This window comes from Trichomycterus rosablanca, chromosome 9, assembly GCF_030014385.1.
Source record: "Trichomycterus rosablanca isolate fTriRos1 chromosome 9, fTriRos1.hap1, whole genome shotgun sequence".
Lineage (NCBI taxonomy): Eukaryota > Metazoa > Chordata > Actinopteri > Siluriformes > Trichomycteridae > Trichomycterus > Trichomycterus rosablanca.
This window is the reverse complement of record NC_085996.1, coordinates 26,131,493-26,148,798: the sequence shown is the minus strand read 5'-3', so window position 1 is coordinate 26,148,798 and position 17,306 is coordinate 26,131,493. Positions and strand designations below refer to the sequence as shown.

The 17,306-nt window shown below is 39.0% G+C and overlaps 1 protein-coding gene across 4 annotated transcripts in view; it reads right to left on the bottom strand.

The window, feature by feature from the left end:
- The window catches only part of dab1a (DAB adaptor protein 1a), a 254,109-nt gene that overhangs the window by 37,219 nt on the left and 199,584 nt on the right, over positions 1-17,306 (bottom strand). For 3 of the 4 annotated variants that reach the window (XM_063001305.1, XM_063001302.1, XM_063001303.1), the window contains exons 5-9: positions 16,449-16,580; positions 12,992-13,111; positions 11,461-11,499; positions 8,001-8,063; positions 2,682-2,735 (exon numbers count right to left, since the gene is read on the bottom strand). In XM_063001305.1, coding sequence (XP_062857375.1) covers positions 2,682-2,735; positions 8,001-8,063; positions 11,461-11,499; positions 12,992-13,111; positions 16,449-16,580 — 408 coding nt within the window. The remainder of the gene's footprint in view (positions 1-2,681; positions 2,736-8,000; positions 8,064-11,460; positions 11,500-12,991; positions 13,112-16,448; positions 16,581-17,306) is intronic. The other variant, XM_063001304.1, reaches the window with a different exon arrangement.

Here is a 17,306-nt window from a genome sequence, read left to right as displayed (position 1 = left end):
TAAGAATTGGGACTGAGGTTCCATCACCTTTCATATTAATGAGACTTTTCTTCCTCTTGATCACATTTCACAAGTTTTTAGAAGGGTCTAGGTCTGGAAATTGGGCTGTCATGACAAGGTAATCATCTGGTGGTCCTCTAGCCAAGTCCTTTATCTAAAGTCATAACCTAAAATATGACTTGATTGGTCCTTGAAATCAAATCTTCCCAATATAGTATGTCTTTATTTATCACATATACATCGGCCATAACATTAAAACCACCTTTAATTTCTACACTCACTGTCCATTTTATCAAGCTCAACTTACCATATAGAAGCACTTTGTAGTTCTACAATTACTGACTGTAGTCCATCTGTTTCTCTGCATGCTTCATTAGCCCCCTTTCATGCTGTTCTTCAATGGTCAGGACTCTCCCAGGATCACTACAGAGTAGGTATTATTTGGGTGGTGGATCATTCTCAGCACTGCAGTGACACTGACATGGTGGTAGTGTGTTAGCGTGTGTTGTGCTGGTGAGTTTTTCAATACTGTGTCCACTCACTGTCCACTCTATTAGACACTCCTACCTAGTTGGTTCACCTTGTAGACCTTCATCAGTGGTCACAGGGCGCTGTTAGCCGGATGTTTTTGGTTGGTGGACTGTTCTCAGTCCAGCAGTGACAGTGAGGTGTTTAAAAACTCCAGCAGCGCTGCTGTGTCTTATCCACTCATACCAGCACAACACACACTAACACACCACCACCATGTCAGTGTCACTGCAGTGCTGAGAATGATCCACCACCCAAATAATACCTACTCTGTAGAGGTCCTGGGAGAGTCCTGACCATTGAAGAACAGCATGAAAGGGGGCTAACAAAGCATGCAGAGAAACAGATGGACTACAGTCAGTAATTGTAGAACTACAAAGTGCTCCTATATGGTAAGTGGAGCTGATAAAATGGACAGTGAGTGTAGAAACATGGAGGTGGTTTTAATGTTATAATAATCCAGCTTGTTTGGAAGCTGGGGTCAGAGCACAGGGTCAGCCATTGTACGGCGCCCCTGGAGCCGAAAGGGTTAAGGGCCTTGCTCAAGGACCCGAAAGTGGCTGAAAGGCAGAGCTGGGATTCAAACTCTCAACCTCTCAACTAGCAGCCCAAAGCTCCACCCTCTAGGCTACCACTGTCTCGGTATCAGCCTTGCTGAAGCATCCAGAGATGCATCTGTCTAAATATTAGAGGACCAGATGTAGGACCCAGTTAAAAACTGGATGATGACCCTACTCTACAATTCAAAACCTCAGCTTGGCTTTTTCATTGCTTCTCATTGGCCAAAGCCATTTTTTTCTAGCAATGTACGACAGATGTAAACAGGGCCCGTGTCAGTAAAAAAAGCTGGCATCGAAATAAAAAAAGCTAGCACTGAATAAACAGAGCAGCGATAACACTTGCAATATGAAAACAACAGCCATTTTCAAACCTGACATAAACAAAACAGTATTATAACTAAAGCATGAATTTAGTAGCAACAATAACAGTTTACCAGATCGTATCTGATGCTTTGAATTGAGGGAATGAATAAGAATTGCAGTCTGACCTTGAAGCTTGTCATACGTTTGAGAATGGCTGGATCTTATGAGAACAGGACATACAACAGTTTTAGGATCATTTTGATAAGCTCATGCATGGTTTTACACCAGGGGTGCCCATACGTTCGTGGCTTGAGCTCTACTATTTCAGTCGACAGGTCATTGCGATCTACTTTTTAAGGTTGGCCTCACTATTTTTCAGATGGATATTCAGCATTACAGGGCAAGCGACTGAGAAATCACACTAACCTTATTCTGATGATTTACACTGAATGGTGGCAGTCAGGTTTATGTAGTCTGGACAATAGCTGCTGATATTAATTCTGAAGCAGGCTTCTGAGTGTTCATCAGTAAGTGTGGACTGATATACTAAACTTCATTATTTTCATGTGGGAAAAGGCTGATTCACACAAGAAGGTTGATCCAAAAATGCTGTGAAATATGTGGCACATATTATTCCGTTTGGATATTTCTCCTCAGCCAGCAAGTTCCAAATTGTCCAGCAGATGCCCTTGACTGTCCGATTGAATGTCCGATTGAGTGGTTGTGCACTCATCTTCACAAACAGTGTAGGTTACAAAAGGAAAAATGCAAAAATGGCTCAAACTGGCTACTGATAAATGAAAACTTTCGAGATTCGCAGTGCTTTAGGTTGGAAGAGGCATTGCTATGGTAACACACCGCAAATGAAAGAAACAGTGGCCACATTTCATGTCAATCACAACCTGTTTGAATGAGGTGCGATTTACCAGCGTGCACTGTGCGGTAGATCGACGTATTGGGCACCCCTGTTTTACCCAGTCATGGTATGAAATTAACATGATATTAAAGCTTGGCATTGAATATGTCATCAGCTGCCCAACACAAAGACCAAATGCAAGCACACAGCATGCCAACATACCACATTATCATTCCGATGAAGATTAAGGACACAGATGAGAGAATCAACCATTGACACACATTTACACAAAATGCACATGCTGTATACATACAATCATCATCCAGAGACCATGATCGACTCATTTAACATAGAATTAGTTTAGAAACCGCAAATCTGAGAGGCTTGCAATATGCAGGACAGGCATACACACGGACACACACAGCTCCACTCACTGGATGTCGCTTTGGGACGTCATACACTCCCTCCTTTTGTTGGCTGGTAGGAACCTGGCGTGGACGGTCAGTGGACACGAGCAGATTACACGTTACCATCAATTCACATTTTGTTCTTTGCAGTGTGTATTTAAAGTGTAAAATGTGTGTGAATGTGTCTGTGCAGCCTTGCTAAGAACTAACTACTGCAATATTTTGTATATTTGGATAACATTTCAAATTAAAGCTTTTCACTTGCTGTCACATAGACAAAGCAAATGATCTTTCTTTAATTTACCAATGTTGTTCATGTTTTTTCTGCCTGGCTGGTTAAACTTCCATCGTTCACCAGTTTGAAATCATTTATTTTCCGGCAGCTTTTCCGACACCTCTTTCGTTCAGAGATCAAAAGCGGATGGCAGTGATTAATCACTTTCTCTCTTTCTCATCAGGAGAGCCAGGGAGGAGATGCGGCTTACTTGCACGCCAAAATAAATCTGTGTCTAGAGCTGGAAGGTCAGCTCACCGATGTGCTGCTAAATCAGGCAGTAGCCAAGGCTACCTGTCATCCGCAGCACTGGCTAAAGATTTAAAGCAGCTTCTAATACATGTGCTCTTTGCTCGCAAACCAAGACAAATTTAAGCTCTAAATTAAAGAATCTTAATGGGGAAATCGATGAGGGTCTGTTTTCTGTTGAACAGTAAAATATTCCTTAACTTATTTGTACTGCATGTTTCTTTAACATAATAAAGTAAAAATTTTAGATCTGTTATGCAAATGATACTGAATTATACTGAGTGACTTTTTTATTTAAGAATTAAGCATTTATGCATGTAAAATGGTACTAGTTTGATTACATCTGAATGAAAAAAAACAATTAAATCATAACAGGCTGATTGGTGGGGGGGGGGGGGGGTATACCTTGGATCACAAAATAGACAGCAGACTTAATACAAACCGATTCATGATGAAGTATGATTTGGCCTGATTGTACGATGGCGTATTAGGGCCAGAAAAATATTTTTTAAGTTTCGATTTTGAGAATAAAGTCTAAATAATTTCAAGAATAAAGTTGAAATAATTTCAAGAATAAAGTCATATACGTTTCGATTTTAAGATTAAAGTCGAAATGATTATGAGAATAAAGTCGTATAAGTTTCGATTTCGAGATTAAAGTCAAAATAATTACGAGATTAAAGTCGAAATATTATGGCCATAGCAACCTCCTTGAATTAAAATGAGGGATGTTCATGATTTGTTATACTTTCATATCGGTTTCACAAATAAAGAAATCCCCAATCTCCTGCACATCAGCACCAGTTTGTTATTAGTATAAGGATGCTGAAACGGCTTTGTAATAAACTCTGTTTATTTAGAAGAACGTGCGTCACCGGAGCGCTCGGTGTCTGCGTCGTCAGCAGTACTTCGACCGAGCCTGATGGACTTGTATGATAAACTAAAGCCGTATGGCATTGCTATAAATGGTTGCACTGACAGGTCTAGTCATCATGTCATGTGGATGGAAGCGTACAATACAAACAGCCACCCAAAAGTAATCGCGGGTTATTGGATAACCACAATAACACTCATTATAAGCGGCCCTCGGCGCTTGCATGCCGATCCAGAGACCCGTGCTTCTCTGAACTGACAAACCTACGACGGCTGCTCACTCTTTGGCCATAATATTTCAACTCATGCTCATAATCATTTCGTTTTTAATCTCGAAATAATTTTGACTTTATTCTCATAATATTTTGACTTTATTCTCATAATCATTAAATTTTTAATCTCGAAATAATTTCGACTTTATTCTCATAATATTTTGGCTTAATCTCAAAATCGAAACTTATACGACTTTATTCTCGAAATCAAAACTTATTTAAAAAATATTTTTTACAATGGCCCTAATACGCCGTCGTACTGATTGTGTAAAAATATGTTTAAAATATTAAGCCTGGCGCACAGGTAATAATCTGATTTTCTTATAGACTAGCGCACACTTTCAGAGTTGAACATTAGACATTAAAACACACACCATGTTTTAGATGATTTTTTTTTTAGGTATATTTTAGTTTATGCATTTTCTACCCTTTCTTTCCCTACATTTAGCGCGTCCAATTACCCAATTGCGTGATGCTTCCTCTCCACTGATGCCGATCCCTGCCCTGATTGAGAAGAACAAGACTGATACACGCCCCCTCGGACACGTGTGCTATAGCCAACTGCATCTTTTCACCTGCACAAAGCGAGTTCATGCGTGGATCAGCTTTGTGTACGGAGAACCACACCCTGATCAGCATTATTCCACAACACTGTGCAGGTGAACTGAACAAAAGAACTGAACTTTTGTTTGGAATATTAGTTTTTTTTTATTTTTATTTTTTACCTTTTTAACTTATAAATAAATTAATAAATTGTATATACTGTACCAGTATAAACTTAAATTTATATTTAAAAATATATATACATTTATTATTAAAGGTTCAAACAATATCTGATTTAGTATTTTGGTTAAAAGATGTGTTGTTGCATTTTTTTTTTTAATGTAAATAGAAATACTAATAATAAATTTCTGGTTTGTACTTGGCTCACATATCTCCCTGTTATGTCTTACAGTCAGCAAACACAAGAAATGATGTGCATGCTGATTGAATTTGACCCGACCCGTATGACAGAGTGTTGGATGCTCTGAATGATCAGGCTCCAGCAGCTCAGGTTCTGACAGAGCACAGATGTCTCTTTGATGCCTGAATTGTTGATGTAGTACCATCAGCCAAAGAGAGAGTTTTACAGTCTGGTCAACGTGTATGAGCTTAGTGGAACAATTATACACATCCTATCTTCTTACTGCTGTTGTAACACTGACCTGACACTGCGGAGGAGACCACAGCAGTGGAGCGGCTCCTGCTAAACTTGTGGAACAATTAGCAGTCATGTCGGCCAGCAGTGGCACCAGTGTTTGTGCTAAGCTTGAGTGATTTCTGATAGTGTCTCTGTTCCTGAAGCCAGGTGACACAGACACCTGACACAGTGGCACCTGAGGGGACAGCAGTGGCTGCTGTCACAATCTCAATGCTAAAAGCATGGCACCATGGAATGTAAATCTTCGAGAGGGCTGTCACGGTGAATTAGCGCAGTGTAGCGTAGCAGTCTGCCTTTTCAGTCTAATTCACAGGTGGGATTTTGGAAACTGCATAGAGATGTGTCTGTCAGTGTTTTATCAAATGCTGCTTTTATTTAATGTCACTATTTCAACAATAGAGATGCCTTTTATTATATAATATTATTTATTTTATTTCCAGAGGTTTAGAGGTATCTTTGCTTTGTCCTAGTTTAAATATGCTAATTTTCTAATGTACTGTGGTGACCCCCGCCAGTCATTTATATTTTCGGCATTTAGCAGACGCTTTTATCCAAAGTGACTTACAGTACTGTGACAGTATACGGTCTAAGCAATTGAGGGTTAAAGGCCTTGCTCAAGGGTCCAACAGTGGCAACCTGGCAATGGTGGGGCTTGAACCAGCAACCTTTCGATTACTAGTCCAGTACCTTAACCACTAGGCTACAACTGTCCCTCAAAACAGCTATGAATAATATACATATATGAAATACATTTTCATTTTCGGCATTCAGCAGACGCTCTTATCCAGAGCGACTTACAGTATACAGTCTAAGCAATTAAGGGCCTTTCTCAAGGGCCCAACAGTGGCAACCTGGTAGTGGTTGGGTTTGAACCAGCGACCTTCTACTTACTAGTCCAGTACCCTAACCACTAGGCTACAGCTGCCCAAGTCACACGACACCCATGCTGCCCAGATCCCTAGATAGTGCTTTATAATGTATGGAGGACCACGCTATGCTCTTCTTATTCCTCCACCTCATTCAGAAATATAATAAAGGTAGCATGAAGGCAATACCTCAACCAACATTCCCAATAACCAAAATTGAAGGCTGGTGCCACAGTTGACTTTAAGCTCACTTCAAGACTTGCATTTCTGCAACCAGTGGTAAAGTATCTAATTTAATATAATAATGATTTATTTATATAAAGCTTTTTAATTCTTGCAGATGATTAGGCACAAAGCTGAAATAATGCATCATTGAATAATTCATTAACCACAAATGTAGAAGAATTGCAAATATAACAAAGATGTGTGTTTATTGACAAATAGGCCAGGTTGACATGTCATTATATATTTTTTAATAGTAATAAAATTAATTTAAAAAATCCTTAAGTCATTTGTCTTTGTCTAGTTTAGCCAATGTACAATTAACAAAAAGGTCCTCTGTGGGCTACAAGAGTTCCTAGGAATTAACAGAAGGATAAAGAAGTTAAATAAAAAGCTCAGGATGGGCTACAATGCTTCACAAGGCCAGTAAATTATTTAGGATTTAAACCTTTTATGCTTAAAAAATATATTAGCAGAAATTTGTTATCAATGTAGTAGTTACAGATAGAGCAGTAGTTATAGATACAGCAGAAACGCCAAGCAGGCAAGTAAAAGTGTGTACTAATATATTTACTATATTGTATATAATTATACACCGACCAGGCATAACATTATGACCACTGACAGATGAAGTGAATAACACTGATTATCTCTTCATCACGGCACCTGTTAGTGGGTGGGATATATTAGGCAGCAAGTGAACATTTTATCCTCAAAGCTGATATCTTAGAAGCAGGAAAAATGGGTAAGCGTAAGGATTTAGGCGAGTTTGACAAGGGCCAGATTGTGATGGCTAGACGAATGGGTCAGAGCATCTCCAAAACTGCAGCTCTTGTGGGGTGTTCCTGGTCTGCAGTGGTCAGTATCTATCAAAAGTGGTCCAAGAAAGGAACAGTGGTAAACCGGCGACAGGGTCATGGGCGGCCAAGGTTCATCGATGCACGTGGGGAGCGAAGGCTGGCCCGTGTGGTCCGATCCAACAGACGAGCTACTGTAGCTCAAATTGCTGAAGAAGTTGCTGGTTTTGATAGAAAGGTGCCAGAATACACAGTGCATCACAGTTTGTTGCATATGGGGCAGCAAAATGGGGACCAACACAATATTTGGAAGGTGGTCATAATGTTATGTCTGATCAGTGTATATTATTAATATATTAAACAAGTTTGGACAAAGTTACTGAAGTCAGCGTATCAGCAAAGATGACGGTATTTTGCGGATTACCTAGAACAGCTGGTTTAGGATTTAAAATGTCTCCTGTAATACTCACAGACTGGTAATAATCTGTTAAATAAGTGTGTTTGGTGAATATGGGTTTGAACTGAATTTTGACATTTGCACCGTCAAGCATAGTACGAGATAGCATAGTATGGGGCTTAAATTAAAAAGTACCTGATAAATGCTCTCCTCTGATTGGTCACGGATGGACTCGTGTCCCGCCTCAAACACAATGTACTACAACGCCAGCAGCAAAGGTGAGATTGAGAGGATAAGGAAAACAGGAAAAGAAAGTAGAACATGGGGAAGAGAAAAAGAGAATAGGTAGCAGAATGAGTCACAGAATCACAGAGGAAAAAACAGTGGCCGTGGCCTCAGCCGAAGAACCCTGATCCCCCATAACCCTGTGGAATAGCGCTAATGGTCCTGGATGATGGTTTGGTCATGGTTGATGCTCTGATTTTCAGCAGTATGTGACAGATGACTGCACCTCAAGGCATAAAAACCCCAAGAGAAAGCACATGAAGACTTTAGCACAATTTTGAGCAATATGTACTGAAATGGTTTTAATCAAATCAAACTGGCTAGTCTGTAGAGCTTAGTGAAGCTGACAGTATGCAAATCATTTAGAATTCTGACTCACTATTGCAGTGCATTTGCTCTTTAAAAAGCTTAGTCCCGTGTTCATAATAACAGCAATTTGTACCTCTGGTTGCCTTATTTATCATTTAAAACTATTTTATTATTGTAGTATTACAGACCAGTGCCACTGAACAATGGTTCGTATCCACAATATTTTACAGAGTGGTTTATGGTCCTGTTTTGACTTCTTTATCCATTTTACCCTCTCCTTCTGTGTTTCCACTACTGGTAAAAATACCAGTAGGTATACACAACCAAGATAAGTGCATTAAGCCCAGCATGTTGCATTGTTCCAACTGTAACATTAATGCTCATTAATGGTTCACTAAACTCATAAGGTAAGAAATAAAGTGTACTGAGACACTCGGAACATAACTGTATTAACTATTTTGAGGTGCAACACACAATACAGAGCTGGAACACACTCGTTTTTTCTGTACACTTTGGTGTACAGTGAAATGACAGTAAAGTGAATCTTGAATCTTTGAACTATGAAAACCCCACAGGGACAAAATGCATTCAGTATGCAGTCGATCTATTACATTACACGCAAAATATGTCAAACATCAGTTGTTTTGTTTTTCGTTTCATTGTAAAGTTGTGTGTGAATGTTAAGCAAACCAGGACTAAAATTTACTAGTGTATTATTTTCTACCAATAATATCAAGGGAACTGATATTGTTATATGATATTGTACTGATATGAAGTACAGGAAGATTCACTTAAAAGAGGCCCCAAATATTATGTTGTAACTCCGGTTAGGATGAAGCAATCTGAACCAAAAAAATACACTACATAGCTTGACTTATGTGTAATCCATTGCATTACATTTGGTGTTAGAAGCAGAATAGCAGCAGTTTCACATTGGACATTTTCCTACAAATCTTCCAGAGCAGAGGCTTGTTCCGATAAACTTTTTGCTTAAACAAACTGGTGACCCAATAGGTTTGCACCATGAAGACGCGCTGCTCAATACTGTACACCAAGGTTGTCAAACTCATTTTTACAAAGGGCCACATCAGCATTATGGTGGCCCTCAAAGGGCCGATTGTAATGTATTCTGCTGTGATTGCAGTCTGCCGTTTAAAAAAAAAAAAGTGTTAAAACCATGAAAGGAGTTTTAGGATACAGAGATATATGTGCATCAAAATTGTAGAGGTTAAAATTACAACAAATGTTTCAATTTCATGCTTTTCAGAAATTTTAATCTTAAAATGAGCAATTTTTCTAAAAATGTAATTTATGTCCGATCTCATCAGGTACAGATTTCTGTCCTGGGTAAAAACATCGCATTCACATAGAATATGTTTCATTGATAGGGTAGTTGAGCAATGAAGGCACTTTGGGGCCTGTTAAACCAAACAAGAAACGTATACATTGTTCTATTTTAATTCTGGTTTACATTCACAAATTTACACTCAAACCAAAATCAATAAAAAAGAGGTGGTAAAAAAGATAAAGAAGTCAAAACAGCTTCTGAAGGAAGTGTTCATGCTTACTGTAATGAACCACACTAACAAAGCAATCGCACCAGGGTTTTTTTTTTTATAGGATCAAAGCTGACAAGTATGAACACAGCCTAATAGAACTGAGTTTGGTTTATTTAAAAAGAACTACAAGCGAACAGTCTAAGCATTCTTATAGTTAAACCCTATTTAATTATTTAGCATACAGGACACTTTACACTAGCAGTACTTGCTGTACCTCCTGTTGCAAGCCAACCTGCCAACTTTCATTACAATAACGACCACATACTTGTGTTGCTGTTCTAAATGCAGGGTGAGTGTTTAAAAAAGCCTGCATAATTCTCTAGCCATACCTGGACCTTTTTGCTACCTACAAACAAAATGATGCAGTGTATTTTCCCACATTCAGCAGGAAAAAATCACAGCCGTTGTGGCTTGATACATGTGTATTTAATGAGACGCATGCTGTATGGATAAGCTCCGGTGATGCAGAAACATGGCCAGCTCACAGCAAAAGGCTGGAAAATCCTCTAGGGAACCAGACGCAGGTCTACGGGTTGCAAATAAGCACACCAAATTGCAAGATCGCTCATACATGCCAAAGAGCAGTCCCAGCCGGCCCTGTTTCTGTGATATATTTCTACCGTGATGCAGGAACCATACAGAGATGCTTTAACAATAGCGGCATGCGGCGTTCAATCAGAGCTAATTCGCCTCTAGTCTACACAGCATTATAGCTCAATGCAGAACTGTCGTTTAGACAATAACATAGCTTCAATGCTATTGTCATTATAATGAAACGATTATCTAATTTGCTTGCATTTAAGATCTAACTGCAGACTAGTTTTTAACATGCCTGCTTTGCACAATTAAAACTATTGTTTATTTAATAGGTTAATTTTATAAAGGTATTTTCTATTCTATAATTATTATACTCCTGCTATTAGCCCTAGACTGACAATTCTAGCTATTCTGCTCTCTTGCAGATTATTTCTATTCAACTAATAATTGCTGATGCACCAGATTCTCACCAAAGCAAAGAATTAAAGACTCCTCTTTGTTTTCCAGACTACCTTAAAACCAGCATTGATTAGAAAGACAATACAATAAAGCAATGGAATGTAAGACACACTCAACCATACACATACACACACACACACACACACACACACACACACACACAGGCTGTGTTGGTGTGTAGAAGCTGTCTGTTTTCAGTAAGAAAAAAAAAATCTCAGAGCCAGGGCCATGTCCACAATCACAGACCCCACTCACGTTGACAATAAATATATAAAAAAGTGCATGAACAGCTCATTAAATTCACCATGGATTTATGCACACGTAATAATAAAATAACTTGTTAATTCAGGCAGAGTAAAAGAGGAAGAGAAATTGAAGCGAGGTTATTTATTTATACAAGAGAGATTAAAAGCACGTTAAGGTGTGGGAACCCAGCAGCCAGACTAATTTGACTAATTTGAGTACATTGAAGCAAACATGATTAGTAAATGAACACGCAGTGTTACCTGGTACACCGGATCCTCCACATCTTCTTCCAGAATTGTCTTAAGGAGTGATTGTGATAAAAGGAAGACAATGAGCAGAAAAGGAAATAAGCAAGGAAAGAAAAGAGGAAAGAGTCTGATTATTGTGATTAAGCAGAAAAGCATCAGTCATTCTGTTTATAATCAGTATAGAAGAAAGAACGATTACCAGAGGGCTGTGTTTACAACAAGTGTAAACAATAAGGCAATGAGGGGTCTAAAACAGAAACCTATACCTTAATATGAGATAACATAATAAAATGTATCTACAGTAATAAGCATCAGTAACTAATTGGAAAAATATCTTAACCAGGCAGAAACATTTGTCTGTCCATAATGATTTTAAATGTGTTTGTTTGGTGAATTTTTGGATGAATTTCATTTTACAATTTGCAACGAAAATTACTGTATTGGATAGTTTTTATATATCCGACCCGCACGCAGCCCTTAACAAAACCCTTTTCCACCCATGCACTCTGCACAGGCGCCTCTATCCGCCAATCAGGGTCCAAACACAGCGTTTGAAGACCCCGCCCACATATTCCGGTCATCCCTCCTTGCAGGCACTGCCAATTATGACCACTAGATGGCGCCCAGCCAACCGAGGGTAACGACGAGTTTTGAACCGAGGAGTTTAGAATCTCGCGGCTGGTGTGCTAGTGAAATATTAAATATTAATCATTTTAATAAGTGATCATTTAAATACATAAAATTATTTTAAGTATTAAGTATTTTAATATTTAATAAATATAAATAATATTTAGTATTATTTATGTTAATAATTATTCATAACTTATTAATTATTAATCGTTTTAGTAAGTAATAAGTTTAATATTTGTAATTATTTTTATTGCAATCAAGTATTGTAATTTTAATATTTAATAATTATCAACAATATCTTATTATTTTATTATTAATGTTAATAAGTATTTAGAACTTATTAATTACTAGTAATTTTATTAAATAATAATTTTAATATTTAGAATTTTTTTATTACAATGAATTACTGTAATTTTAATATTTAATAATCATTAAAAATATTTATTAGTGTTATTATTTTTTTTTAATATTATTATTATTTCATTCCTTCAACCACTTTAACCTGGTCAGGGTTGGGGCAGATCTGCCAATCCATTGCAGGGCTTCGGCTATTCCCCAGTAGATATAGCCAAACATGTCTGTGTACACACCAGACCAGCCGATAGCATTAAAGAATGACACGCATATTGCCACCAGTTTCTAACATCTAAATGTGTGGTAAAATACTGTATGTTAGCTGTGTCTTTCCTATGATGACTTTTTCTGTACATTTTGTTGCATTTTTTAAACATGCAGTGTTTTATTAGCTGTCAAGCGTATTATGTCTTGTCTCCTTATACATGCACCTATTCCACAAATATTATATATATATACAAATGTGCCTGGCCAGTAATAAATACAGTATACTAAACTGCAGCATATGTGTAAATATCTCTGTGTGTGTTTTGTATGAGTGTGTTTCAGTGTATGGCACCTGGTAAACCGCTTGTTCACACTGTTTGTCCTTCTGAGCCTTCTTCTCAATCTCTTCCCTCTGTTTGATCTCAAAGATCAGCTGGAAAAGATCACGCAGATCAAGGATCACAGGCTCAGCCTAGACATTAAGAGATGGAGAAAAAAGGAAAGAGCAGAGATGAATTCATTGCTTTTTAACTTAAGTTAAAATCATGAATATGTGATTAAGACCACTGCATATACAATTATGTGATTAAGACCACTGCATATACACTGCAAATACAATTATGTATTTTGTGTTAGGTTTAGCGTTAAGTAGGCAGTTTAGTTGTTTTGTTCTTTTCTTTCCTTTGGCACCATCTATCATCCACCTTTACATTTGTAGCTGATTTGGATATTTTATTTTGCTTGTACATGTACGTATTATATGCCTACTGTGTACTTATTAAGTAAAATAGAGACACTTATTTCTTTGAAATACTACAGTAGTTGTCTCTCTTTTTCCTCCAACAAACACACGTCCAATTTTATTGTTGCCTCCTCAGCACCCCTAGCTGTAACATCTTTAGAGGAACGTAACAATTGGGGGCTCGTCCGGGATCTGAACCCGGAACGTAACATGCAGAAATGAGAACTGGATGTCACGATATGACAGCCTACTTCGCCATCCGTGACAACAACACCTCTATAGCATAGTGCGTAATTGTGGATTAATCAAACAAATCCAGCGCTTTGGAAGGGCTGTCACAACACCTTTGGGGAAATTCACTCTTAGGGCAGCTCCCTTTTTAGAAGTCAACATAATGCTGACAACTCTCATCAGTGGAAAACCAATCTGGACCAAGCGGGCACCACAGAGTCAAAAAAATGAAAGTGTGTCAACTATAAAGCTGGCAAAGAAGAATGAGAGAAGCCGTGATATATAGGAAAGCTTCCACCTGAAGCGACTTAATGCTTATGAGGTGCAGGTGACTGATCACATGAAGCTCAACCTTGTGCCCATCTCCCCTGGAGCAGCTCATGGATGGATGCCCCCACATTATAATTACCTTTCCATGTTAAAAAGCCACATTTAATCAACTCCTTGTGGTAAACTTCAAAGCTCCATGTTACCTTTATCTTCAGCATCTTCAGCCTGCCACATTTAAATATCACTAATAGCACAATATAGAGCCGAATAAACAGAACACTCTCTCTTAGAATTAGCTTTTGGGTTTATTTCCACTGCTAATGATAGCACATCACAGTTAAAAGTGGAATCATAAGGAAAAGAGAAAAGGAAAAAAGGAGAAAAAATACCACTTAAAATAAAGTATACAGAAAAGCCAGGGAATAAATTTAAACAAAAATTAAACAGAGAAAGCCATCTTTAGCCACAGAGAGCGTTAGAGTGTTTTGGTTCTGCTAAGATCAATCTGTGTCACCCAGCACAGGGTCACCAGCAGTTCAAATCAAGTAGGCGATGGATGAAAAGCGAGAAGCTTTGGCTGTGCACTCATTGACTGTGTATAGCAAATCAATACCAACATCCAGAATAGATCTGCAGTGGTGCACACAATCAGCAGCACAATCAAAGAGAAAAAGTGAGACTGTCTGAGAAAAGCAGGGACCTCAGTTAAATGAGCAAGAGGTGAAGTGCTGGGAGAAACAGTACATGTGCTGTAGAGTTTATTAAGCTGTTCCTAGGTAACATGCGTGAAAATGATTTTAGCAGAGGTAATGTGGTTCTGTGATCAAATATTAAAAACCTCAGTCCACATGAGGATGTTTATTTACATTTACAGCATTTAGTAGACACTTATCCAAAGCAACTAACAATTGTGAACGTTTCAATCCAAGCAATTGAATTTGGATTAAAGACCCAACAGTGGCAACCTAACAAATGCAGGGCTTAAACCAGCAACCTTCTGATTACTAGTTCAGTAAATTCACCACTAAGCTACCATTGTACACCCAATACTGTGACCATTATACCAGTGATGTTGGAGCATCAGTAGATTTAATCCCTTAAAATCTTTGCATGATAACACTTACGGCATTTAGCGGACACCATTATCAACAGCAACTTCACAATTGTGACACAGCCGACAGAGGTGGCGCAGCGGTAAGAACACACGCTGTTCACCAGAGCTGAGATCTCAAATACATCGTATCGAATCTCGGCTCTGCCTGCCCGCTGAGGCTAAGCGGCCACATGGACAACGATTGGCCTCTTGTTCAGATAGGGGCGGGATTTACGACCTCTGCTGGCTGGTTGGAGGCGCCTGCACGGAGATGGGAAAGGAGTGCGGTAGAGGGTGTGGCTCTCCGTACACAGCGCTGTACTGCACTGCACTCGTCAGGTGTAGGTGATAAGGTGCTCGATTGCTGTGCACGTGTCGGAGGGGGCGTGGAGCAGCCTCGTCCTCCACAGTCAGGAGCAGGGACCAGCATTAGTGAGAGGATGATTGACGGGCAGAAATTGGATGCGCTAAAGTGGGAGAAAAAGGGGGAAAAAAACCAAAACAATTCTGACTGTGTTGAGGGTTAACAGCCTAGTTCAGGGGTCCAACTGTGGCAACTTGGAGGTGGTGGAACCAGCAACTTTCTGATATCTAGTCCAGTATCTTAACCACTGAGCTCCTGAGCTGAGCTGTCCACATTAAACACTTTAGGGATAAACTGGTACGTCATTTGAAAGCCAGACCTTCTAATGCTACATCAGTGCCTGACCTCACAAATCCTCTTGTGAGTAAAATGGCACAGACACACTCTCCACAGACACACTTTTAAAAGTGGAGACTGTTATAGCCACAAAAGGGTGCAACTATATACATTAATATTTAAAATTTGATGTTTAACAAGCTTATGGTCATATGTTTACACATGTATTTTTTTTTTTTTTTTTTCTTTAAGCATTTTCTCCCTTTTTAGCGCCTCCAATTGCCTGATTGCATCATGCTTCCTCTCCACCAATGCCGAGCCCTGCTCTGATTAAGGAGAACAAAGCTAACCCACGCCCCCTCCAACACGTAGGCAGCATGCCGTATGCATCTTATCACCTGCACTTTGACGAGTGCAGTGTAGCTCAGCGTTGTGTACAGTGAGACACACCCTGTGCAGGCGCCATCAATCAGCCAGCAGAGATTATAATTGCACCAGTCATGAGAGAGAGACCCCATCCGGCTTAACCCCGCCCATATCTGAACAACAGGCCAATCGTTGTTCATGTGGCCGCTCAGCCTTAGTCGACAGGTAGAGCTGAGATTTGATACGATGTATTCGAGATCCCAGCTCTGGTTCCAGCGTGTGTTTTTACCGCTGCACCACCTGAGCGGCCTATGTTTACACATTTTTGACCATATTACATACATGTACATTTTATTTTCCTTGTTGTTTGGTCAGAAGCACAAATAATATAAAAATAATTAAAAAAATATAGATGTACCATAAAAGCAAAATTCTCATGTGTACATTTGTCTATAGGAAATACTTACAGACTGAGCAGTTTTAATGGCCACAAATCGGTGGTTGCCCTCTTTGCCACATACGTAGCCAAAAGCCCGGTGGTCTGTAATGTCCTTGGCGATGTAGGAAATTTCATGAACTGCATGGTGGTGCTGAAGAACCTGCAAAACAAACCCTTATAATTAGACAAATGTGCAATATCCGATTTGCTAAAAGCTTTTTGAACAATATATTTTTTATAACTCTAAATTAATATTCTTAACTTAGATCAATGTTTAGTTTATAACATTTTTTTTCTCCAATCCCCCCCCCCCATTTTCTCCCCTAATCAAGTCGAATCCAATTACCCTGATTGTGTTACGCTTCACCTCTACCAATACAACCCTGCTGATGGAGGAGCTTCGCAACTGACACATGCCGCCTCCGACACGTGTGCAGTACCGACTGCATCTTTTCACCTGCACGAGGTGAGTTCATATGCAGATCAGCTTTGTGCACAGAGAGCCACACCCTGATCAACGCATTATTCCTCAACTCTGCGCAGGCACCATCAATCAGCCAGAAGAGGTCGTAACTGCACCAGTTATGAGGAACCTGATCCGGCCTTTCTCACCCTGTGAACAACAGCCAATCGTTGTTCATGTAGCCGTCCAGCCTAGCTGGGTGGCAGAGCTGAGATTCGATATGATGTATTTAGTTAATAACATTTTATTAGTATTTTTTATAATTAATAAACCATTTTCAGAAGTGGGGATTTTTTAGGAATATTTAAGAGAAAGTGCAGTCTGGGGAAATGTTTAAATAAAATGCAGATTCAAGGTCACACATACTGTATATCTCTATATATGGACATGGACATAATAAAGCTACATATTTAATGTCTCTGC